This window comes from Anopheles ziemanni, chromosome 3 (genome assembly GCF_943734765.1).
Source record: "Anopheles ziemanni chromosome 3, idAnoZiCoDA_A2_x.2, whole genome shotgun sequence".
Taxonomy (NCBI): Eukaryota; Metazoa; Arthropoda; class Insecta; order Diptera; family Culicidae; genus Anopheles; species Anopheles ziemanni.
This window is the reverse complement of record NC_080706.1, coordinates 37,851,131-37,875,981: the sequence shown is the minus strand read 5'-3', so window position 1 is coordinate 37,875,981 and position 24,851 is coordinate 37,851,131. Positions and strand designations below refer to the sequence as shown.

At 45.0% G+C, this 24,851-nt stretch overlaps 3 protein-coding genes across 3 annotated transcripts in view; 1 reads left to right on the top strand and 2 right to left on the bottom strand.

The window, feature by feature from the left end:
• The first annotated feature begins 3,478 nt into the window (after positions 1 to 3,478).
• Positions 3,479 to 5,156, top strand: LOC131287059 (pneumococcal serine-rich repeat protein). Its single transcript, XM_058316075.1, has 2 exons — positions 3,479 to 3,726; positions 3,806 to 5,156. Exons 1-2 carry the CDS (start codon positions 3,579 to 3,581, stop codon positions 4,987 to 4,989), a joined length of 1,332 nt encoding a protein of 443 aa, XP_058172058.1. The 5' UTR covers positions 3,479 to 3,578; the 3' UTR covers positions 4,990 to 5,156.
• A 3,940-nt stretch (positions 5,157 to 9,096) lies between these two features.
• LOC131288644 (forkhead box protein D1-like) lies at positions 9,097 to 11,292 on the bottom strand. Its single transcript, XM_058317795.1, has 2 exons — positions 10,624 to 11,292; positions 9,097 to 9,599 (listed from the first exon to the last, which is right to left on the bottom strand). Exons 1-2 carry the CDS (start codon positions 11,150 to 11,152, stop codon positions 9,568 to 9,570), a joined length of 561 nt encoding a protein of 186 aa, XP_058173778.1. The 5' UTR covers positions 11,153 to 11,292; the 3' UTR covers positions 9,097 to 9,567.
• Positions 11,162 to 24,851, bottom strand: part of LOC131284696 (tyrosine-protein phosphatase 10D) — a 61,509-nt gene continuing 47,819 nt past the window's right edge. Inside the window, exons 4-15 of the mRNA XM_058313560.1 lie at positions 22,909 to 23,434; positions 21,031 to 21,075; positions 18,714 to 19,814; positions 18,205 to 18,636; positions 16,708 to 18,138; positions 16,565 to 16,582; positions 15,554 to 15,788; positions 15,296 to 15,482; positions 14,961 to 15,218; positions 14,616 to 14,874; positions 14,426 to 14,545; positions 11,162 to 12,063 (exon numbers count right to left, since the gene is read on the bottom strand). Coding sequence (XP_058169543.1) covers positions 11,297 to 12,063; positions 14,426 to 14,545; positions 14,616 to 14,874; positions 14,961 to 15,218; positions 15,296 to 15,482; positions 15,554 to 15,788; positions 16,565 to 16,582; positions 16,708 to 18,138; positions 18,205 to 18,636; positions 18,714 to 19,814; positions 21,031 to 21,075; positions 22,909 to 23,434 — 5,379 coding nt within the window. The 3' untranslated portion in view covers positions 11,162 to 11,296. The remainder of the gene's footprint in view (positions 12,064 to 14,425; positions 14,546 to 14,615; positions 14,875 to 14,960; positions 15,219 to 15,295; positions 15,483 to 15,553; positions 15,789 to 16,564; positions 16,583 to 16,707; positions 18,139 to 18,204; positions 18,637 to 18,713; positions 19,815 to 21,030; positions 21,076 to 22,908; positions 23,435 to 24,851) is intronic.

Genomic DNA, 24,851 nt, shown 5'->3' with positions numbered 1-24,851 from the left:
AAATCTGTGAACGAATGGCCCCTTTGAAGCAATTCATCGAATGTTTGGATCTTTGAGTATTAGCTTTTGTATGAATAGCCTAATGTTTTTTGGTGAATTGAATGAATTGCAAAAAAACTGAATGAACTTCAATTTAAACAATTTCTTTAAGAAAGTAATATACAACTTTGATCCACATCACGCCGATATATTGCGGTTGACAACAGCAAAAAATTCACATAGATTTTCGAGACAAGCGAATAAATAGTGGTATAATAAATACAAAACAAACGTCATGAACTACAAGAGCATTTTAAATAAAATAACAGATGTGGAGCAATAAGTTAGCTGTAATAATAATGCACATTTACTTATTTGATATCTTAAATTTACTAAAAATCAAAATGCACAATAGTGTTAAAGCAACCTTATCTTTTACTGAAAGTTAAAGCCTACCTATTTTGGGAGGAAATGCGGCTTGCGAGGTGAAACGAGTTTGACATCACTGGTCTAAACTAATAAGTTAATGTATCCCCTATTGCGTACATTCAGGTATATCATTGAGCTAGAAGTATAATCACAACCCAGCGAACGGCGGTACACTGAATATCGAGCAGTTTTTTGCCTTTTTCTTTCGGACCCCCCGATATCCGCTTAACGGGGGGTCGGATTACACGCACACAACGTTGAGTCAGAGGTGACACGCACACCAAGCGCGCCAGGCAAAAAAAGGGCAAAAACATAGTTGCTCTCTTATTCCGCTCGCTACTATCCTCAGCCCCCAAGCTTTCTCCCAGCTCGTCTTCAATTCTCACCAATGCGTCTTTTTCTACTATTTAGTCGTCATGTTGTCTCGATAGGATAAGTCAGTGCAATAATCATTCTGGGCTATTTGTCAGTTGGCGATGCCCGAGGTTTAACATCCAATATTAACCTAGGAGGAATGGACATCGTTTTCCATGACGTTCCATTCTCTCTCCTATCATGGCGCACTACTTTGCTCCGCTCAGGTGTAAGCACGGATGGTTTTGCAAACAGCTGTTCGTAGTCAATGATATGAATGGTGTATGTGTTCGATGCATGCATGGGGATTGTTTTGATTGCGGAATGAAATTGCGTCAAGCTAATGTAATGAAATTGCATGCATGAAACTAAGTAATTTCTTTATTTGTCGTTTTGCTTCTTCATTTTCTTTGTTCTTCGTACGTTTTACTATAGAATTGAATGAATGAAAGAACTACATTAAAATAACGATTACAAATTTATGAATTGCGATGGGTTGAAATATGGTAGTACTGCGTTATCACATTAGCACAACAACCGCAATAATGCCGTTAATCGCTGTATGCATGTTGTACGGGTTGATTAAGGTAAATTCAATTTACGTATGCTCGTGTCAGCTTGAATAAAGGTTCATCGGATTTCGGTTCAAAGAAGTGAGCCAAAGCCTTTGGTTGATAATGGCCATTCACATTATTGAAACAAACTGAACCGTGCAGCGATTGCTACCAATTTCGAACGCTTGTAAATCTGGAGACCGCTACATTGCTCAGCAATCAGCTGTGCCAATAACATAGAATAAAAATCATAACACATACAAACAAACACAGCCCCAATACGAGTGAAAGAGAAAGCACATTTGAGGCATGCTCTTTTTGCACACAGCAGAAAGCATTGAAAGAGAATCCTCAACACGCATACAATGCATATGCCTTCCGCTTCACGCACACCATCAACCGGTTTTTATTCCGCATTAACAGCAAATGCATGACCCAATGAGGAAGAAAGAGTCAGGGCATAGCATCAATAGCAGCTATCTCGATCTTGTCCACAGTAGAGGGTCGTGGAGATGGGATTCTCCCTACCCCTCGCCTGTAAAATGAACTGATTCGAGCAAAACCGTTCGCTGGGAACCGTAAAAACGAAGGTCGCGGCCTCATTTACTACCCAGCGAACGGCGGTACACTGAAAATCGAGTAGTTTTTTGCCTTTTTCTTTCGGACCCCCCGATTTCCGCTTAACGGGGGGTCGGATTACACGCACACAAAGTTGAGTCAGAGGTGACACGCACAACAAGCGCGCCAGGCAAAAAAGAGCAAAAACATAGTTGCTCTCTTATTCCGCTCGCTACTATGCTCAGCCCCCACTCTTTCTCCCAGCTCGTCCTCAATTCTCACCAATGCGTCTTTTTCTACTATTTAGTCGTCATGTTGTCTCGATAGGATAAGTCAGTGCAATAATCACTCTGGGCTATTTGTCAGTTGGCGATGCCCGAGGTTTAACATCCAATATTAACCTAGGAGGAATGGACATCGTTTTCCATGACGTTCCATTCTCTCTCCCATCATGGCGCACTACTTTGCTCCGCTCAGGTGTAAGCACGGATGGTTTCGCTCACAGCTGTTCGTAGTCAATGATATGAATGGTGTATGTGTTCGATGCATGCATGGGGATTGTTTTGATTGCGGAATGAAATTGCGTCAAGCTAATGAAATAAAATTGCATGCAAGAAACTAAGACATTTCTTTATTTGTCGTTTTGCTTCTTCATTTTCTTTGTTCTTCGTACGTTTTACTATAGAATTGAATGAATGAAAGAACTACATTAAAATAACGATTAAAAATTTATGAATTGCAATGGGTTGAAATATGGTAGTACTGCGTTATCACATTAGCACAACAACCGCAATAATGCCGTTAATCGCTGTATGCACGTTGTACGGGTTGATTAAGGTAAATTCAATTTACGTATGCTCGTGTCAGCTTGAGTAAATGTTCATCGGATTTCGGTTCAAAGAAGTGAGCCAAAGCCTTTGGTTAATAATCGCCATTCACATTATTGAAACAAACTGAACCGTGCAGCGATTGCTACCAATTTCGAACGCTTGTAAATCTGGAGACCGCTACATTGTTCAGCAATCAGTTGTGCCAATAACATAGAAACAAAATCATAACACATACAAACAACACATAGGTCCAATAAGAGTGAAAGAGATAGCACATTTGAGGCATGCTCTTTTTGCACACAGCTGAAAGCATTGAAAGAGAATCCTCAACACGCATACAATGCATATGCCTTTCGCTTCACGCACACCATCAACCGGTTTTTATTCCGCGTTAACAGCAAATGCATGGCCCAATGAGGAAGAAAGAGTCAGGGCATAGCATCAATAGCAGCTATCTCGATCATGTCCATAGTGGAGGGTCGTGGAGATGGGATTCTCCCTACCCCTCGCCTGTAAAATGAACTGATTCGAGCAAAACCGTTCGTAGGGTATTTTATAAAATAAAAATACAGGACTATTAATGAGCGGGTTTTCTGTACTTTAGTAGTTTTGGCCATAGACATGACGGTTAACTCTTGCTTTTTTGCTTTTATTCCATAAAATAGTAGAACATCGCCTTTGTCACGGAAATTATAGACCGCGGCCTAAGCAGGCTGTCAAGTGTGTGACAACCATTTGACAATGGTGTTTATTTTGTTTTCGATGATCTGCGAAGTTTCTGCCTGCGCTTGGTAATTCGACGTCCACGGGACAAATAGATTTACAACAGTGACAAAGCAGAAGTATACCAACGTCGTTGTGGTAAGTAAGCAAGATGCCCTCCGTGTACTTGGGTGTGCACTTACCCTTCAAGCCGTACCAAAAGCTGAAGATAGAAGATGTCGATCTCGGCGGTCGTACCGATATGCTTTGGTGCCAGGCGTTCAGGCTGATAAAGAGCGATGTGGCACCGCAAGAGTTCGGTAAGTAATGATTTAGTTGGCATTGAAAAATATGCTTGTGGTATGTAATGCTAGAGTATGATTTTGTTTTCCCCGTTAGAGTTCATCTATTGCGGCACTCCGTTGCGAGCTGACGATGTCCTTCAGAACAAAGGAGTCACCGATGGGGCGATGATACATGTCATACACAAGCGTCGTGAAAACGATCCCTCGGTCGACGAGGTGCAGCCACAGGAAGAGCGTCACCTCACCGAGGCAGAGGTGCAGAAGGTGCTTTGTCTGTGGCGAATGGTAGATTCGTCGAACTTCCAGAAAGTTCGCCAACCGGAGTTCATGAAGAAAGTGCTCGACGCGTACCCGTCGATCCGGCGCAACCTGTACGTGCTGTCGTTGCTCAAGGATCCAATCTTGCTCTCCTCGATGCAGCAGCCGGAAACGATTCGTCGGGTCGCCCTGAAGCATCCGGTTTTGATCGAAGCGTCGCGCACCATTGTACAGCTGCTTAACTCGAAAATGATATCGAAAGTGGCCAACTGCCACCTTTCGGCACCACTCGACAGTGCCCTCGATGATCCGCTGTCGGATTCGTCGTCGAGCGACGAAAACACCGCTTCACCGACCACTTCGACGGCACCAGCCACGATCCGGCGTATTACGGCCGACCAGCTCGCTTCGGCGCTGGCCTTTGCCGGGACGGGCGGGTCGTATAATTCGCTGTCGAACATTTCTCAGCGCGACGCCGACAATCGAGCGAGTCAACAGGATGGAAGCGCCGAAAGTCCAACCACCGCCAGCTCCACTGCCGTGAATCTGCCCTCAACGTCCGCCAGCCAACCATCCACCAGTGCCGGTCCCGCGGCAACTTCCTCGGGTGATCGCATCACATCCTCGATGCTGTTCGACGCCATTTCGATGATGTTCCAGCAGCAACGTTCCGGTGAAGGTTCGACATCGGCCGGCACTTCTTCCGCCAGAGCAAGTACGGCGGCGGTGGCTAGCGATGGTGGGGAAGCCACGGCCAACCAAACGGCGACGGTGGACGAACCGATGGACACCACTCCTACCCCGGCTGCGCCTGCTGCCCCGATGGGAGGCGATCTTGGAGTGCAGACACAATCACAACATACGGCCATGGCGGCCAGCATCGGTCAGTACCGTAGCGAGCTGGAGCTGATGCGCGAGATGGGACTGACCGACACGGAGACGAATCTACAGGCGCTTATCGTTTGCAACGGGAATGTAGAATCGGCCGTCAATCTCGTACTGAGCGGAATGAGCAACTAATTCGAACGCCGGCCAGCGGGACCGTTTCGTTTTTATGTAGGGTATTATGTAATTATTTTATTAATTTGTCAAAACTCTTTGCTGAGGCTTCAAACGATCAAGCCTGTGAAAATAACCAACATTAAATGCGAATAAAGTATACAAAATAAATTTATACAACAAACAGAAGTGTGATTTCTGTAGTATCGCTAGCGAAACCCGGGCGCTAAAAACATGACCAACACGGTCGTTACCCCATGAAGAAAAAGTCATGTATGAATTAATTTTGTAAACACAGTTGGGATTTTGTTACATGCCGTTTGCCACAAATAAAAGCATTTTCACAAACCAGTTGGGAGTTCCACTCACAGAATATATAACTCGGACGAATTAAAAACCACTCCACGATCAATCATTTAAATTCGTGTCCATTTCAAATCCCTGTGTGGGTATGCAGGACATTAAACTACTGGGCCTTACTTAATTCATGTTTGTTTCCTAGTTCCACAAGTCACAATCAAGAGAAACAATACAGAAAAACAGAACGATTCGAAGTTCAGGCAGGAAGTGTGAAGTTAGACGAACCAAATGTAACATTGAATAAACCTATCATCAAGATATTTGAAAATTTTGTCATAAGAAGTCAGAAAAATTACAATTTTTCTGTGTCATTTAGATAAATTAACCAACGTTGGTAGTCCTTGGAGAATCGGAACAAAGTATGTTTGATTTATCTGACGAAGAAAGAGTTGTGACGAGTTGCAAGATATTGGCAGAACGAAAGGAATCCTCGGTCAATCTACGTTTGAGATTTCTTGAAATATTGGATGAAATCGAAGATGTTGCACCAAAAGTGAAACTTGAAGAAACGGTAGAAACCCTGGCTGAAGTTTTTACTAGCCAACGTGAGGAGGTGGTAATTACAAACAAAGCAGTAGGTTTTGCAATGAACTAAACATAAATTCTTTCTTTAGCTAAGTCCACCAACTTTGCAGCCCATTGACGAACAGGACGAAAATGCATTGCACTCAATTGGTGATGAATGCATTGGAAGTTATTAGAAGGATGGATACAAACCTCACGTAATCTTCTTCTTGGCGTAACGACCTCTTGGTCATGCCTGCCCGTTATGGGCTTACGAGACTTGTTTCCCTGATGTAGTACGTGGATAGTCAGTCCTCTCGTACAGGGGAGGGTCCGGTCTCGGTTGGGATTCGAATCTACATTAAACTAAAAAAAAAGCAAATATAGAAGAGTTGAACTTAACTGAAGGAGAACACGATTGACGAAAAAAATCCTTAGGCCAAATTACCAAAATTGCAAACATCGACAAGTACAAGAAGGAATTAAAACAAACTTATAGCTAACAAATTGTATTACTTATGTAAAATTGCATTACTTGCGATAATAAGTCGTTAAGTAAATAGAATTTGTATTCAAATGTAGTGAAGTTCACGCGGTAGGTTTAGTAAATAATAAGGTTGTTCTACTCAAAGCCTTAGCCCCGTTGAAGCTAATTCAAAACCCGGTTGTTCTGACATGATATTGACTCAATGTATGGCTGGCTGAATGATTGTGAATCAAGCCAGGTTCCTAATGTTCTCTGATAATTTATATCGGACCAAAATAGAATAACTATCGGTCGTTAAGGGTTGTGGCTGACGGATAACGTTTTACACAGGCTGTAACACTTGTGAGCCCGGATACAGATTTGGCTGATATTTTGGATAGACAATCGTTGTTTCAATTATTGACTAAATAGTCCAATCATGAAATTAAAAAAAAAATGGGATAAAGGATTAAGAAAAAAGGGTAAGCGATCACTTTGTAACAGATTATTTGGAGTTTCGGACATACTGACACACTCTTCTGAGAACAAGCACGAACGCTCGCGGGAGAATGTTGTCGATTGGTTCATGTATTTTTTATCTTCTTTTTGTTTGGAGTAATTGATATGACGTTTTCTGCGTGTTTAATAATCGTTTTCCACCGTAAAACTTTGTAAAACGTACGGGAAGCATTCGTAAGTCGGATGTATGCAGGTATATATACCATATAATATACGCCCCTCCCTACCCCATCGTGGCTCGTTCTTGGGGCGTCTTGAAAATTCTAATTACGCTTTTCCTATCTTTACATATCAATATATCGGTAGGTTGAATTACGGCTCCATGTGTGTATTGATGTTCGGTTTTAAAAACTGTACGGCTCAAACATGTAAATGTATAACGAACTTTCGCCCTGCCGGTTCAATTCGGACCGGCCATCACCAACCACATCGTCTAGAAAATGGATTTTCGGTGAAATGTTCGATCGATTCAGCTTGGGATGCGTTTTTGTATGTTGCCTGTGTGCGTGTGTTGTTCATGGGTATAAAAAAGGTTGATTGGATTAAAATTGTGGTCCATTTTCTTAGGAACGCGGAAAAAGGGTATCCTATTCCCCTGTCCTCTTGGCAGGACAAGTCGTTTGTTAAGTCTTCTGTTTTTGATGCAACTAACGGGTGGGGTGGTTATGTAAGGAGGAAAAAACATTCCCCCTTTGGGTGTGTTTTCGTGGGTGTATGTGTGTGTGTGTATTTCTATTGCGAGCGTAATCCAACCATTGGATTTGTTGACTGTACAGACAAAACCAAAACAAACAAACAACGTCGATGAGGAATATCTTGCACGTGGGAAACCCAACTATCTTTTTGCAGGCCCGACCACTCGAGACCTCTAAACGGGCATTTTGTTTGTAGTTCACCGTTTCACAATCATTGTATCGAAAGCCCCCGTACCCTACCCTACACGTGGTGCGGCGTTCCACAGGCTGTCCTACTGCTACACCCTGCTAATCATAGTTAGAACCTAATTATTGTAATGTAAAACTTGATTGCAATGTTGTCTGGTTGTGTGTCTACTACATCTTACAAATATGTACAACGAGATTGGATTAAAAACAAACAGAAAAGAGAAAACACATAAAACGAGCAAAAAAAACAATTAGATTACCGCTCCTTCCGCCCTCTGTCCTTTGAGTCGGTAATAATGATGTTCCGTTCTCCGTTCGAGATTAAAAATAACTGTGTGAAAATATAGATCATTTTCGGTTTCATTTCTCTCCCTCTATCCGTCTCTCTTCCGCTTTTCACTGACCACGTTTCGCACGTTCTAACCCCGCTCTACAGATTGGCCACCGGGCGCCTCCACCGCTTCTACGCACTATTAAATACTTTCACCCGTTCACCCTTTCCCTATCGCTCTACAGTATGTATGTACTTAAGTTGCTTTGACACGTGTTTATGGGGGTTTGTTTTCATTTTTAAATGTCTATCGAATCGTTCTCCACTTGCAGCCCAACTCGAGTTTGGTTTTGTTTCTTTTACCTTCTTCATTTATCTAAAGACAGAGAGAGAGAGAGATTACAAGTTGATTACTTCCCGGGGTTGGTAGTAGCGTTTCAAGGGAGAAAACTAATACTGCCATTGGACACGAGTGCTCCCCCGAGGTTGAGCCAGGCAGATGCTGAGCAGGTAAAGTAGGTAGGTTACCGTTTTTTGATTATTTAGTAAGGAATTTATCGCCTTTCGCTTGGCGCTTTAGCGTACGTCCCGTATATAATAAAGCCCGCCTGGGGGTGGTTTTTGTTTTTCACCACATCGTGTTTTCCATGGACAAAGAAGTAACCTTGCCACACTGGCCGAGAGGGCCGAGATTGCACGCATCGGGTTTGTTTTGTCCTAATCCGTTTTAGAAATGAATGATTTTCGAGGGAAATGTTTCGTTTTGTTTTAGCTAAGCTTTACGCACATCTAATACGAGTGAAGGTTGGCGGTTTTCGTACACCGTTTGTTCCGATTCTTTTCGAGATTATGTTTCATTGTTTTGACCAATTCTAATTCTTCTGCCACACTGATACAAAAGCAGAATATGCCTTCGTTTTGTCTGTCCGTTGTGTCTTGTGCGGTTTTGCATTCAAAAACGGGATTAATACAACCCGTCGCAAGTTTCCTATACATTTCGGCCGGGGTTGGGATGCGATTCTCCGATGCAGCTGCGGTTCGCATGCAACCGTCGCGTCCCAGGGCCGCAAGCGGGGTGTTTGTGAATGATATATATACTTTTTTTTTTATAAAAACAAGAACGAAACAGTACGCCAATTATTCTACATTTACACATTAGCACACTAGCACCGGTCTGCAAATGGTCTTTTATGGCCACCATACACGGCAACGGACACAACAGCAAACACATCGAGAAGCTGCACATTGTCCCAGCTGTCTGGCAGTGTGTGTGTTTGTGTCCGCCGCGCTTCCATTCCAGTCCCCTGTTTTCTCATCCTCGCTACTCCTATCTCGAGGAATGGGACCCTTCGAGCCCTAAGTCTTATTGCGGAGCTGCCCAAAAACAAAATACGTGTATATAGTTCCTAGTTTTAAGCGTTGCAGCAACGTTAACTGTGTTTACGTCCTCCGTTCTACGTTCCCTCGCGATCGTCGCTCGTGCGGCGGGGAACCGTTAAGTAGTAATTACAAGTAGAGTCCATTTTCGCCCATCATCAGCATCCCGGGCTGGCTCCGATGCTCCTTACTCCGCGACCCATGACACCATGACCGATTTACATTCCGGACTCGGCGATCCCTTCGTCATCTGGGAAGGGTTGGTGTGCGGCAGCGACGGCAGGAAAAAGACAAGGAAAATAGAAAATTTAAGGTTAGATGTGACGAGACAAAAGCGATCGTGTATGGTTCAACGTCTTTACACGAAACGTTTTGCATGCAGCTCAACGTTGAACAAACAAACGAACAGGGCAGGGGAAAAGGGAGGATTCTTTTTCGAACAAAATGACACGCACATACAAAGAAACACATGCTTATGCTTCACTCACAAATAAGAAAAACAGAAAAAATTAAATTATTCACAATTTTTCAATGATATAAATGAGAATTCAAAAACGACCGAGAAATTCCTAAATTGGAGAGGTAAATAATGTATTGGAGAGGTAAATAAATAACATAATCGGTTTTGTTAGACTATTTGAAACAAAAAAAAAATGAACATTTAGTAAAAATATATTTAGTAAACATATAAAAGGTAATATGTGCAGAACTATTTTCGTGAAAAAATACACTTGTTGCAACACAATTTATATTGAAGATGGAATCTCCTTTTAACACTAGAATCCAAATAACAGTCATTTTGACTGCTACAAAATTTTCGTTTTTAATATTTCTAAAACGGATGAATATGTTTTCAGAAGGGTATTCGTAAAAGCCAAATCCATAAATCTAAAGAAAATAATTTAAGATTTTTCTGTTTCCAGAATCAAATTGACCAGATCCGAATGAATTTTTTACTGCTGTTTTACGGCTACTTTTTGGCACATTTGTTGACTATCTTTTGGCGCTTTAAGTTTTTTTATGCACCTTTTGCTAGCTCGGTAAAAATTCCAAAACAATGTATTCTAGTGTTAAAGCAGATTGTCAAATAAGAAAAATAAACAAAATAAAAAATGCTATTGTTAAATTGAGAAAATCACATGAATTGATTAGATGACAAAATGAAGAAAAACAATAAAAGCAACAACAAAATCACGATACACCAATACGAAGCCAAATATCATACGCAAGAGTAAAGGGATAAGCAAAAGTAAGGATTAAAAATGTTACCATACCCATTTCTCTCAACTTAAGGTACAGCTCGTCGCTGATACCATTACTACCACCTACACCACCGACAATACCAACACTGCTACAACCGGCCCCACCAACGGATCCATCGAGCCCGCCACCAAGGATCGCGTCGCCGGCGCCAACGTTGTCCTCGTCCACAATCACGATGATGTCGTCGTCCTGCTCGTCCTCCTCCACCTCCACGTAGCTATGGTGTTTGTAGCGGCCTACGCCGACTCCACCGCCGCCACCTACACCCCCGCCGCCACTCACGCCACCTACACTCCCCGGAACGCCAGCAGCAGCTACGGCCCCGGCCACCATGGCCGCCGCTACCGCTCGCACATTTCGTTCGTTCCGTCGATGCAACAGCAACTCCCGCTGCTCGTTCGACCGTTCGTCCTCCTCCTCCTCCTCCTCTTCGTCGTCCTCGTCCGCCCGTTGGTGGTTCAGGTCGACCTCGACCTCCTCGCCCTCGTCGGAACCATCGATTCCGTCGTCGATCTCCGTCTCGTCGTCCTTCGTCGGCATCGTCCGATCGTCGTCCGCGTCGTTGTCCGCGCGCAAGATGACGACGTTCGAGGCGTTGCTATTTACATGGCTATCGCCGTCGTTGATAGCGATCACGATGCTACTGCGGCCGCTGCTTCGATTGTCGCTATCGTTCTCCAACTGTCATCTTTCCTCCTTCCACATTTTCCCTCCGCCGGCGAGCGTTGCCTGATGGGCCGCCGGTTGCTGCGCGGGAGCTTGAACTTGGTGAGGTGCCTGTTGCTGATGTTGTTGCTGCTGGTGCTGGTGCTGCTGCTGCTGTAGACGATGCTGATCGGATAGGCCATTAAGTTGCTCCGGCTTGGCAACGACTTCACCACCGCAGGAAAACGTCAGTGAACGTCGATCGTGCACCGCCTGTTCCGGATGACCGGAGCCACCGTTCATCGAACGCCGCTTGCACGGGCTCGACTCATAGCCACTGTTGGCGCTGGTGTTGCTCGTGGTGCCGCTGCTTCCGATCGATCGTTCGTCCATTCCCGACGATGGCTGATCGCGATCGTGCGTGTTGCTGGAATTACTGTGTGAGTGCTGTTGTTGTCCATCCGAACCAACGGTGGAGTGCTGCGTCGATACAACCTTCGACACGATCATCAACCCATCGACGGTCACTTCCACCTCTTCCTCGTCGTCCAGTAACTCCTCCTCGGTGGTTTCTCCCGCGGCAGTGTAGCTTCGTTGTTGCTGCTTACCCATATCCCCACCGGCTGAAGAAGCTTCTCCTGATCCGGCATTGCAGGACGCTACACTCCGCCGTCGGTCGAGTTCGGCATTTTCTAGCACCACGGCGGCTTCCTGTTCCTTCACAGTCGTTCCTTCATCTAGATCGTCATCGGAACGGTTTTCGATCAGCAACTGTTCCTCGGACTGTTGATCGTCATCTCGCGGTTCTGTTGGCGTTCCACACAGGCCACGTACAGACAATGGGAGGGAGGAGGCGATGGGCACACGCATCGACACCAGGGCCGTTTCGAGGCGCGTCACAAGTTTTAGGTGCGGGTGCGTAAGATGTGTGTGTGTATTTATGCAGTTGATTGAGGTGAGTGAGTGAGTACGTGAGTTTCGCGGTTAATAGATCCATTTGCCAAGCACCAGTGGAGTATCAGCACCAAGAAGCCCCAAATTATAGTGAGATAGAGTACGCAGGATAGTGTAGAACGATAGAAGTTCCGGTTCGGAGCACACACCACGATGATTCCACGAGACGCGTGCGGTGTACGTACAATTATTGGCACGAGATTGTTTTTCATTTTTACAACATTTCACAACATGTGTCAAGAGAGGATGAAGAGAAAGGATAAGAAAAATCAATAGTAACGCAAAACCAATCCGACGGTTGGTTTTATTTTATTGCACCGTTAAAAAATGTCCGGTGTTTAGAAAAGAAAACTCAATATTACATTTAATCGGTAAAAAAAGAACGAGATTCCACTCTCATTCGTACTGTCGGCCGCCAGGCCAGCTCGGGTAGTAGTGTTGCACATGTCTCTACAACTGGGATCCAGCAAACACCTGACCTCCTCAAACGCAGGTCAACCGGATTTGCGAATCACTCAGATGGCCGTATATCGTTTGGTTTAGTATACTTTCATCTGCCGTTTTGTGCACATCGACCGACCGACCAACCGACCGATCGGCGATTTCGGTGCATTCGCGCGCACGCAAACGCGCAAACGACAATCGAATGACCGATCGAAGTCACGGAGGCACCGTCGACGGGGCAAATGAAAATAGAAATAATAAAGAGTAATTCGAAATCATTCAGAAGCTAGGCTAAAGGAGTGCAAATCATCAATCGGCTATTTTTAAATGATGCATTTGAAACGGTTTTGTTAGGGTTAAGGTATACAAGTTAAGATACCATTAGTGCACACCAATGCAATGAGTATGCAGATGGAATGCATGATAAATACTAGGTCATCGCATATAGTTCTTTGCATGCATAACACACATGGTAAATGTTCGGTTTCCAAATTATATTGCAAAAGACAATTATGATGGTTGGAATTTTTTTAAATGCTGTTTGCACATAAACATAAACAAGTTTTTTTTTCTTTGCGTCCGAAGAAATTAATGAAATCGATGCATAATTTTAATACATCTTGAAAAACAGCGACATTAAAGTAGTATATAATTTATACAAATCATCAAATCAAACCAAATGATTGATTTTTAATGATCAAAATTATCTGGCATAAACTGTTGGTAGGGTCGTGCGCTGTTATCTGACTTTGTCAAGAAGCTTACAGTAACATATTACACATTAAAAAGATGATGATACAACGGCCAACAATTGCGTTTGAGACATCGGATCAGACTACGGATAATATAAAACACAAAAACATTTACAAATCGTCAAATTTCGCTCTTTTTAAACAGATTGTGTTAATGGATTTAAAATGTAGTTACATATTCCAAATGTTTTTTTCAATGGGATTGTAATCGAATTTACAAATGATTCATTTTCTAACATCACGATTGATTAGGGATCAATTTTATTTAGAAATGTATGACTATGTTCGTGCAATGTAATACAATCGATTACAATTTAAAAATGGGTCGTATTTCAATCATGTTTTTGGTTCCACAAATTATACAACAACTAAAATACATTCCCATTAGTGAGATAATTATGCTTTCAAAACGAAATGAACTATTAGTGTGTGTTAAAAAAAAAGTTTTTAGTTGATGTTAAAAGTTGGTGTTAAAATTTCAAACAAATCTGACCTCCAACGACGGTGTTAATTGTTAAAAATAAAACGAATTAGTATGACTGTGCTAAGGTTCAAACAGTCGATGAAAATCTACTAAACCAAACCAGTGGGAAAAGCGATAAATCCTGCATTAGATTTTAAGTATTTATAGGACGAAACGGAAACCATTCTTCAAAAAACAAACTAGCCAATGAAGAGTAGCCGTTAGATGAATGATGACCCTCTTGGGGTTTCAGGTATGAGATAGGGTACACGAATCTGGCGCCATGTGTGTGGTTTATGACTTGCGAGCCAGCGAGGCAACAACGCGTAGCTTATATGGGGTGAGCCAGTAGTTTACGAATGAGGCGAAGCGCTCTTTTGTACGGAGGAATTTGAGAGCCAGGCGCTAGCAAATTGAAATTTGGCTCACGCACACACAACCGTGTGCATGTGTCGGCCACCGACGAACATGATGCGCTATTTTGCAACATTCGTATCAGCTGCCCGGACGAAGCGTAGCTTCGCTTGAGGTGACGCTCGAAAAGGAAATACGTACCTTCGTAGCCTTGATTGTCGTGAATTTCACGCTCCGTGCCTTCCTTGCCCTCGAGCACGACCAGCAGACACTGATGGATGCAGATATATTGCTGCTCTGTTTGAACCATCCAGACACGTTCTAAAAAATGCACACGGCAATGAGAAGCGTTAGTCTACAACCAAGCCCCGCAGGATAAACAATGCCTTACCTTTTCGCATTGCCCAGACGATGCCGAAGATGTCGACATAGTCGGACACCTGTATTTGCTGCAATATTCTATCCAGCGTGATGAAGGTGCCGGAACGGCCGACGCCGGCACTACAGTGCACCACAATCGGCCGCTGGTCGGGTCCGACGCGCTCCCGGAAGGCTCGTACGAACCGTGCCAGCGTCTGAGGAGGGTTTGGCACGCCAAAGTCGGGCCATGTCGTGAAGTGGAAGTGGCGTATGATGCGCTGTTGCTCTCCCTGAGATAGATAAAAAAGGGTCGTTGCAAAGTGAACATCAATTTCAAATCAAACGAAATCTTACTGCTTTCATCGGTAGAACTTACCCTCGTCATCATAAACTCCGTTATGACCCAGTCGGGATAATGGCTGTCGTTCAGTAGCGTCACCTTGATGTCACCATAGTACACCGGAACGGTGTCGTGCGGCCAATAGTGGTCACATTTCTCGCGACCTTTCTCAAAGGTTCGCGTCAGCATGACGATCGCACGCGAGTTGCTTTCCCAGCACATGCGCCAGAAATCGTCCCGCGTCGAATGCAGCGGACCTTGCGTCACAATGAACTCCCGGGGTGAGTTGTGGCCCTGAGGAATACAAACGAAATATCAGCATCTTTTTACACTCTTTCTCGCCAGTTGGCCTTGCTCTTTCGTCCGCTTACCGGTACGTAGTTCGCGTTAATGTAATCAGATCCTTCCTCGTCGTCAACCGGTTGAAGCTTAAACCGGGAATGGTCATATGGTAAAATGTTCGTAAAACGATTCTTAGGCCTATTGCACGGTAGGTCCGCGAATGTGCACGGTTGATCCCGGCCCACATGCTTCAGTTCTTCGAACTCTTCACTAAATCTGTAATGACAAACGGAACAAACCACACAAGTTAAACCGTTTCCCCCCAACGTTTGACCCCGGGGACTTACCTAAAATCGGAATCAGCGGACATCATGCGATAGTGTTCGGCAAAATTCTTCACCAGAACTGGACGGCTCGTTTCGATGGTGCTGTCCGGCAGGGACATATTGTCGTTGGTGCGTTGCTCGGTGGTTTTGCGGCCCGTGTGTCGACGTCGGCGTAGGAACAGCACTACACCCACCAGGATTAGGATAATTAGCAATGGCACAGTGATGGACACGATGAGCGATGTGTTGTCTTGGGCTGCTTGTGCCGAGGGAACAAAAGATGGACATTAGAATGGTAGGCCAAATAAATGAGTAAAATCACACAAAAATCATGCAGAACGTGTCATGTGGTAGGAATTCTATTTTAAACGCGAGACTGCAAAAGAATTTAAAAGATAGTTATAAACAATATGCTACTAAGATTACGCAAAGATAACTGAAATCTTTAAACGAAATATATAGATAAACAAAATTGAACATTTACGGGATAGATATGCAGTTTTTTTTAGAAATTGAATATGCATTCAACAATAAACTTTTGATAAATTGTTCTGAACTAAACTATATATTAAACAAAAAAAGTTGATCTAAAACAGAAATAAGAAACTAGGAACAAAATATTCATGCCACACAGATTTCTATGTCAGTAAAAGAGAAAAAAAATGAATTTAAAAGTAGTCTTCGAATTGTTCGCGAACATTCCTGGTTTTTTGGTATTTTTCTTAGCGCCAATAAAGTAGCTTGATTATGCAGACAAATATTCGAGAAATATTCAAAAGAATTATTTTATTTTATTTTAGCCATTAAATGTATTCTCTGCTAACTTACTGTTTAATTACCAGTTGTAAAACAATTTACCAGCTTTAATTGAGAAGCTACTGTATTTGAAAAACGTATTTTTTATAAACTTAACTGTTTATTATTACTTAAAACTAAATGAAGGATTAAAGAACATGCAAACCAAATACAAAACGTAGATAACTCTAGTACAATACAGAAACGATTTCATTCAAGAGATGAAAAAAATCTTACCATCCACCGAAAGTAGTGCTGCTTTATCACAATAACAAGATAGAATAGGGATAGAACAGTGAAATAATGAAAACCCCATCGTGAAAAATTCACCTTATTACCAATAATCCAAATCAATATGTTTCGCTTCCAGAAGCACTTACCTGTGCGGATCGAATAGCTGTAGGCCGTATCGGTGAACTTGTCCGGAGCGGTGAAGGCACGCACTTTCACCTTGTAGACCGTGCCCGACTTCAACGGTCCATTGCAGTATCCCGTCTTCTTCGCGTCGCAGTTCTCCGTGCCGATGGTAAAGTCCTCCACGGAGCTATTCTTGAACGGGTAGTACGGTTCGATCACCTGGTACGGTGGCCACACGCTGTACGACTGGACGTCGCGCCAGCTGGGCATCTCCAACCCGGAAGCGTTCTTCGAGTCGTCTTCGGCGATGATGATCGTGTATGTCGTAACGACACCGTTCTGGTCGCTGAAGTAGTGCTTCCGGAAGCGGATCTCGATCGTCGTCGCCGTGCTGCCCACCTCTGTCGGGACTACCTGCGTCTCGGGTTTAGGCGGAGCTAGAATAGGCATTTTCTGCTTCCAGATGTGCTCCGGTCCGTAGCCGATGGCAGTCTTCGCTTGAATACGGAAAACGTACGACTTGCCCGGCTGCAGTCCCTTGATCGACCCGCGCAGCTCGTTCGGCCGGAAGTCCTTCACCTGTGTGTGCTGGGACCCGTCAAGTCCGTACGTGATCGTAAACTGACGGATAATTCCATTCTGCTCGTTGGGTGGCAGCGACCACTCGAAGGTGATCTCGCTCGGCTGAATATCGATCGGGGCGAACTTATCCATCCGTCCCGGGAGGGCTTCCTTGGTCTGGAAGTTGGACGAAACGGGTAAGCTGACCCGCAGCACGCTCGACTCCGTCCCGGAACGTACGACCACCGTGATGGTGTAGTTACGGTGCGGTTTCAGATCCGTGATGGTGATGTGATTGTTGACCGTGTAGTTCTGCACGTAGTGCGTATCGTTCATCAGGTACTGCACCTCGAACGAGGTGTACTCTCCCTTGGGGATGTCCCACTTCAGGTCGATCCAGGTGTCGTTGATGTTGGTCGCCTCGAGCCGCGTGATCGGATCCGGGAACATTCGATCCTGGCGCTGGATCGGTTGACTCGACACCTTACCGCTCACCGTCCACACCGTGATGTTGTACAGCTTGCCCGGAGTTAAACCGGTAAAGGTGACCTTCCGGTCGGTGTCGTTTGCAAGCTTTTCCTTGTCCGGGATGGTGGGGTCGCCCAGCGAAAACCGGTATAGATCGAACTTGGACGATTGCTGCGGCGTTGGCGTGTAGCTCAGCGTGACCGTGTCGCGGGTGTGCATGTTGTTGACGATTACCACCTCCGACTGGATCAGCGGCATTGTGCGCGTTTGCAGTTTGGTCACATCGCTCGTCAACCCGTAGGAAATGGTTTGAATTTTAAAGTTATACATCACACCGGACATCAGGTCACCGATCAACAGACGCACCAGCGGTGGCTCTTCGACGATCTTCTCATCGTCACTCACGCTGCCAGGGTAAGGAAGGACTAAAAACGAAACCATAAACAGTTATTCCAAAAAAGGATTCCAACTGTAAACTCTGCTTTACTCACTTGTATTCGATTCGGTAAAGTTCTTCATCGACACCTGCTCCGGTTGCTCCGTCGGCCACCAGTGTATGATGTACGTCTCGACACGACCTTCCGGACGCGGGAACTCGAGCGTAATGTTGTTCGAGTCGACGAGCGGCGCAATATTCGAGACCGGGTTCGGTCGCACCGTCTGATTGACCTGCTGAGGGTTGGGGCTCTCCACACCATAGCTGACCGTGTTCACCTGAATGGTGTACTTCTCGCCCGGCGTCATATCGGTAACGTCCGCTTCGGTGGCCTTGACCGAAGGCAGTCGGATCCACTGCTTCTCGCTTTCCGTCCGATACCGAATCGAGTATTCGGTGAACTCAGACCGCTCCGGTGGTTTCCAGTGTACGAGTACCGAGTTGCTCGTCACCTTTTCGATTGTCATGTTTCGCGGTGGGTTTGGATCTGTAAAATTGTGGTAAAAGATGAAACACACAAGTGAGGTGGATTTCCATTCTTTGTTGATTCGTTCGAATACTTACAGACAGCCTGGAAGTAGGAGTGCGGTTCACTGCGCAGTCCGTGACTGACGGCGAACACCTTCACCTCGTAGCCGGCACCCGGATAGAGATTCGTGAACACCAACCGGCTCTCGGTGGTCAGCACCGTCTTGCCATCGTTGGTATCGTTGCGGGTGTACGTCACCTCGTACTTGTCTTGCTTCGAGTTAACGTCGCTCTTCCAGCTGATGTTGAGACCCTCGCGGATCGACTTCAGATCCTCGATGATTGGCGACGACGGTCGCGTCACCACGAAGATTACCGTCTCGTTCGACTCCATCTTTCTCGAGAGCGCCTGCACCGTGACGGAGTAGTTCCGGCCGGGCAGCAGCGTTTCCAGCTGGAACGACGTTTGGTTTGTGCTCATCGTGCTCGAGTCACCATTGTTTGTCTCCAGCTCGTGGTAGCTGACCCGGTACTCGTCCTGCGTACTCGTATCGTCCGGTTGCCACGAGATGGTGATCACACCCGTCTTGCTATCGGTGGCCGACTGGACCTGCTTGACCGGGAGTGGTTTCAGCGTCACATCGCCACTAGCCGGCCAGGACGTCACCTTGCCAGAGACGGTCTTCACCACCACCTGGTACGTCTTGCCCGGATCAAGATTGTCCTTGAACTCGAGCCAGGCCATGTTTTCGTTGTCGTTCCGCAGGACAGCCTGCTGCCGGCGGGAGGTCGACAGTGACACCTGGTACTTGTCGAACTCGCTGGTGCCCTTCGGTGCTTCCCACATCACCTTGAAGGAGTTCTCCGAGATGGACTTCTTGTCGAACGTTACGTTCATCGGGCGCAACGGCACCGTCCGGTATTGGGCCGTGGTCGGCAGGGAAATTTCATCCTCGGACATCGTTTGCACGGAGATGTTGTACGCGCGGCCCGGCACGAGTCCCTTGAATGCCGCCTGCGCCGGTCCGGGAGGTTCACCCTCCTTCTGCACGTAAAGCACGCTGCCGAGCGCGTCGGGCGGCTCGATCGATACCTTGTAGTGGGTGTAGATGCCGGCCGGGTACGGGGGTTGCCAAAGCACCAGCAGGGTGGTCTCATTGCGGAACCACACGATGAACTTGCCGGGCGTGTTTGGTTCTGTGTTCGAGGGAACGTTGGTAAAGGGAACAAGTATTAGCAAAAGTTTGAAACCATCATCACATGCTCCATGCATGCATGGTGCAACAGGAGGCAGGCTGAATGCAGCGAAAGTAGAACTTAAATACAAATAGACAAGTTGGTTTAGTGTTTTATCAAGATGAATCACGAGTAATGCATTCCTGAAACATTTCCTTCACCATAACATAAAAGGGATGACATACTTATTACAACTAACCAATTAGTTTTACATATGTGCGTGTTAAGAGATAACATAAAAATGCCCGTCAATGTAGTTAAAAACATTTTTTTAAACCCTAGGTCATGTGTGTGGTTTTTTGCCTAACGATGTGATTAATAAGACTTTTAAAAATCAACCGGTTTTTAATGTTTGTAGTTAAACAATGATTGATCTAAACTTTAGTAATCTCTTTCGCAATGGGAGAAGCCCTTAACAGTACACAAATCAGTTTGTACGATGTAAATTAAAATTTATCTTCTATCTAAAATCCATAATCTACACTAACGAGAGAATTATTAGGTAAGATATTCCTTTAGTTTTTTTTTTCTAAAATTATCGATTGAAAAAATAAAGATCACAATTAAGAAATTCGTAGCTTCCCATGTTACTTATTTTATATTTCAATCAACTTGGAAACAACTAGTCTATCCCTAATCCGCAAAGTTGCTATCTTCTTTAAAAATTCTGTAAGTTTGTACGAAAATATTCCTTTTTTGTTGAGATTTTTTATCCACCGGAGAATCAAAAACATTGTCAGACCGATTGACAATAAACAGAAGAGAACCAATAATTGGCCAGGGAATAAAGATGAAAGAAATTTTCTAAATTATTGCGATACTTGGCCAAGAGGGATGATTCATAGGATTGGTAGAAATAGTTTTCCTTGGAATTTGCGGTATCATTCATGCTGTACGGATTATATTTCTCAACCGTCCCGATGCTCAATCAACCTCGTCTATTTTGGTACCTTGCCTTGGCGCGCTGAATGTCCGCGGAATGCAAAATCCGGATTGGTTAGGCGAAAGATTTCCTTAAACGGAATGTCTCGGGTAGGGAGAAGAAAAATAAAACGGAACTAGCACAACCAAACAAAACAAAAAGCGTAAAAAAGAAACGCATAAACACAATGGTTCAACCGTGCAGTGTATATATCGGAGCGTACGGCAGGCTACGCTAGCCCGGTTGAAGAATTACCTCGCAGAATCTTAATGTCCAGCAGATCTTTATGCCTGTAGCGCTCTGGTACGTGTTCCGCCAGAGGAAATCGCCACCGCCAGTCAGTCACCACCGCCACCCAAAAGTCACCATTAGAATGAGGTTGTGTGTTTGTGTATGAGTTAGTTAGTGGTTAGAGCGATAGAGCAGATTGTTAGTGACGGTCAGGTGAGACGAATTCCGCAACGCACGGCCGGTGAGTTGTTTGGTTTGCCGCACGAAGGATCGCGTTTTGGCCGCAGGTTCGACGGTTTTATGCGCCACCGGGAAATGTAGTGTCGAGCGCCGAGGTTTGGTTCGGGTGTTATGGTTATGGTGCGTTTCGCAAATATTTACCCACAGCCCCGGGGTTTTATTTATTCGCAGGTGTTTGTGTGCGGGTGTTTCATTGTAGTTAGCGTGTACGTGCGCAGGTTGACAAGTTGCAGCCACCGAAGCCGAAACCGAACGACACCAACAGCGTCGGTCATCGCGATGGTCGTCATCCGCCGCCGAGGAAGTCGCGAGCCGTTCCAGAAGGAGTGTTAGTTGTTAGTGAGCACCACGTACACCAATGGACGCAGAAGGAAGGCAGCACGCGAGGGAAAGGAGCAAGAAGAAAAACACGATTCGGTGAGGCTAAGTGAATTTGTTAAAACATTATCCAGTTAATACCAGGGCACCACAGATCTGCGTGTGGGGAAGTAAAACATAGAATGTGTATGCATTTCAATTGAAAACATCCGTTAGCGGTCGCGCGCCCGATCCGCAATTTGTGTAGGATTGCGCCGCCCGGGATAGCTGGATCTGTTCCCTTGTTTTCGCGCACAGTGGGCCGGTTCCTTCTTGTGGTCGAGGGTTTCATTAAAAAGCAAAAATATGGATGATCACGAAAAGATAATTTTGATTGTTATTCAATTACTAAGTACTGACTAGAGAACTATCTGTTCATAAGCTTGCTTTTTGTTCCCTAAGTAATTAAAAAAGATAACTTCATTTTCGCGTGTATAATATCACCGTTTTCATCTAAGATTATTGCTTCGCCAAATAACTATTATTTTATACACGGCAATTGTTCTAATTAATGTTTCTGTGTCAATTTCTTCATTTCTCTCAGTCGAAGCTTATCTCTGCACGTGGGATCTCGTTTGAATAAAATCATTTGCAGAAAAATATTGAATTTAATTGTTGTTCAATACAAACAAGACACAAACCTTGTTGTATTAAGATATTGTAAAATCCAAATGAAGTGAATAGAACTGCTGATCAATTGCGATTAAAGTATAGAATTTGGAAAGAGTATAGCAAAGATTGTGCAATGTCTAATACTTGCGTGGATGGGGAATATCTATTTTTCAAATCAAACAAATGAGGTAAAAACTTGTCCCCTGACCGCAAACTAGTTCAAGAATACTTGGGTAATGTTATATACGACAATTTATAAAAAAAATTAAAACAACTTTTTAACTGCTTTTATCTCAACACATGTCTAGACCAAGTGCCGCACTGTGCCGAGCAGGAAAGAGGAACTGTTGCCGCTCCACTTGACGTCCTCTTCGCGACATTACCGCTGCTGGCGTGTTCTGCCAGCGCAATACCAGTTCACCTTGAACCGCACGGAGGAATTCATCGTTCTTCCGTTTGTTAGTGGAGCGCATCGGTGTGTTAGAGCGATGGATTGGTTCATCTTCCAGTGGTGGTTCTTTCCGAAACCGGTGACTAAAGTACTAAAAGACGAGTTAGGTCAGCTACCAGTTAAATCCTCTACTAGGAAGAGAAAGCTCTCGTCGTTAGTGCACACCACAACGCCACTACCGGAAAATCGCCAAGACCAGAAACAAATAGGAAACCCAACCCGCACTCGGTCCGTGCACTTACTCGTGGTGAAGTTGCGGCTCGTGTAGGCCACCGATTCCTTGCCATCGTACAGCGTGTACGCCTGCACCTGGTAGGTGGCGCCGGGTGTCAGGTCGCGCACCTGATACTGGAACTGATTTTCCTCGATCGCGACCGTCTGGTTGGTGGCGAAGTTGTCCGACAGGCCGAGGATCTTCAGCTTGAACGACGAGAAGTTGCCCTGGGCGGGCGGGCTCCAGTTGATGATGACGTTCTTGCCGCTGCGCGGGATGACGGTGAGGTTGGCCGGCGGATCCGGCGCCGTCGTAATCGACACCGTCCACGTCAGCCAGTCCTTGTGCGTTGAGTTGGTGTAGTACAGCCAGAAGTTGTAGCGCGTGCCGGGCAGCCCGTTGGAGAACTGGATCTCGTCGCCAACATCCCGCGACGCGATCGTCGTGTTAGGCGTCGGGTTGCCGATCGGTGGGTAGTAGTCGAGCCGGTAGAACGAATCGTCCAGCCCCTGGTTGCCGGGGATCTCGATCACCAAATCGGCTCCGTGGCATAGCTACAGAGGGAGAGGGCAAACGAGAGAGAGAGAGAGAAAGGGTGGCCATGAGTAATGCGTGTGTCGTAACGATGCTGATGGGTGATACGATGATCCCACACACGATCGACGATAATGACTACTATCGAAGCGGCGACCGAAGGTGGAAAGTAAAGAAAGAGGAGTTGCACTCAACGCCGGAAGCGGAAGACGCAATTTTCCTGTTACCGCCGGTAATCGTTGCTCGCACCGGAGAGGAGATGAAACCGGTGGATGGGTGGTGGTGGTAATAATCGTAATTTTTTGTTACTGATCGCGACACAGCGCCGGGAAATGCGTCCGCTTCCTCTTATCGTATGATCATTCTGATATGTTAATACAGGAAAGAAACAAATCGATCGCACAAGACAACGAGCTTTGTATAGCTTTAACAAATCTCCAACAAGAAGTTGTCAACCGAAATATTAATGATTTGTAGAATACGTAAAATATTTTTAAAATTTCAACGAAATGGAATTCTATCCTAAAAATAATAATATTTAATGAGATTTAAAAATAATCTACTCTTTGAAAAACTATTTCTATTTGTGTATATTAAAAGATAAACAAATGTATAACATGATAGTTTAAACATAAATCCTATTAACTGAACCGTAAGACGTTCAACATCATTCTTAAAGTGTAAATGTATTTAAAATGCAACATCAAACAGTTTTGTCAAAAGAACCGTGTAGGCAACATGTTTGCCGGCATTATTATGGTACATTATAATGGCCGGTAGGCTTATCACGCCACGGTTTTCGATGTTAGTGGAACAAATTATTCCAGAACATAACATCCGTTTAAGCAAACGATGGCTCGAAGAAACAAATGTAGTCCCGTCCCCCAGGCCCTCACACTCCCTTCTTCTTCAAGTATCCACCGCTTCTGGATTTTCGTGCGAGGCTTGACTAACCAAGAGAAACGTTGGTTATCTGTTTAACAACGTCGTCTCGGATATTGTTGATGGTTGTTGGAAGGGAAGGGGGAGCAACAGAAAACCTTCCAATCACAGCCCTTTTCAAACTTTGGCGAACGAAACGAACCTGATGGTGCCGGGACGAAATGGGCTCGGGAAAAGCTCAAAAACATGGCAAAAACATCACCCCAAAAAGCGTAACGTTGCGGCCCGGACACGAACGCAACTTCTGTGTGTGCACACACAAAGTAAAAGTGTTTCGAACACGAGTGAAAACTTACCGGGCACTAGAAACGAGATCAAGTGCATCCACGGTGAAGATGATACCGGGAGCATCAGAGAAAACGTACATGATGCGTGTGCATGCTGCCCCGAAACACGGCGGGAAAACGATGGAAAGAAGGCACAGTTTCACTATTCTCCGATGGGAGCTGGGTGGATGGGTGGTATGGAAAAATGGGAAAAGGCGGAGGAAAGAAG

Excerpts from the sequence above, each read along its gene's own strand:
- LOC131287059 (XM_058316075.1), top strand. The coding sequence starts at position 3,579 with ATGCCCTCCGTGTACTTGGGTGTGCACTTACCCTTCAAGCCGTACCAA. Across the intron at positions 3,727-3,805 it reads TGTGGCACCGCAAGAGTTCG|AGTTCATCTATTGCGGCACT; the intron begins GTAAGTAATGAT and ends TTTCCCCGTTAG.
- LOC131288644 (XM_058317795.1), bottom strand. The coding sequence starts at position 11,152 with ATGCCGACGAAGGACGACGAGACGGAGATCGACGACGGAATCGATGGT. Across the intron at positions 9,600-10,623 it reads CCTTAAGTTGAGAGAAATGG|ATGACGAAGGGATCGCCGAG; the intron begins GTATGGTAACAT and ends AACCCTTCCCAG.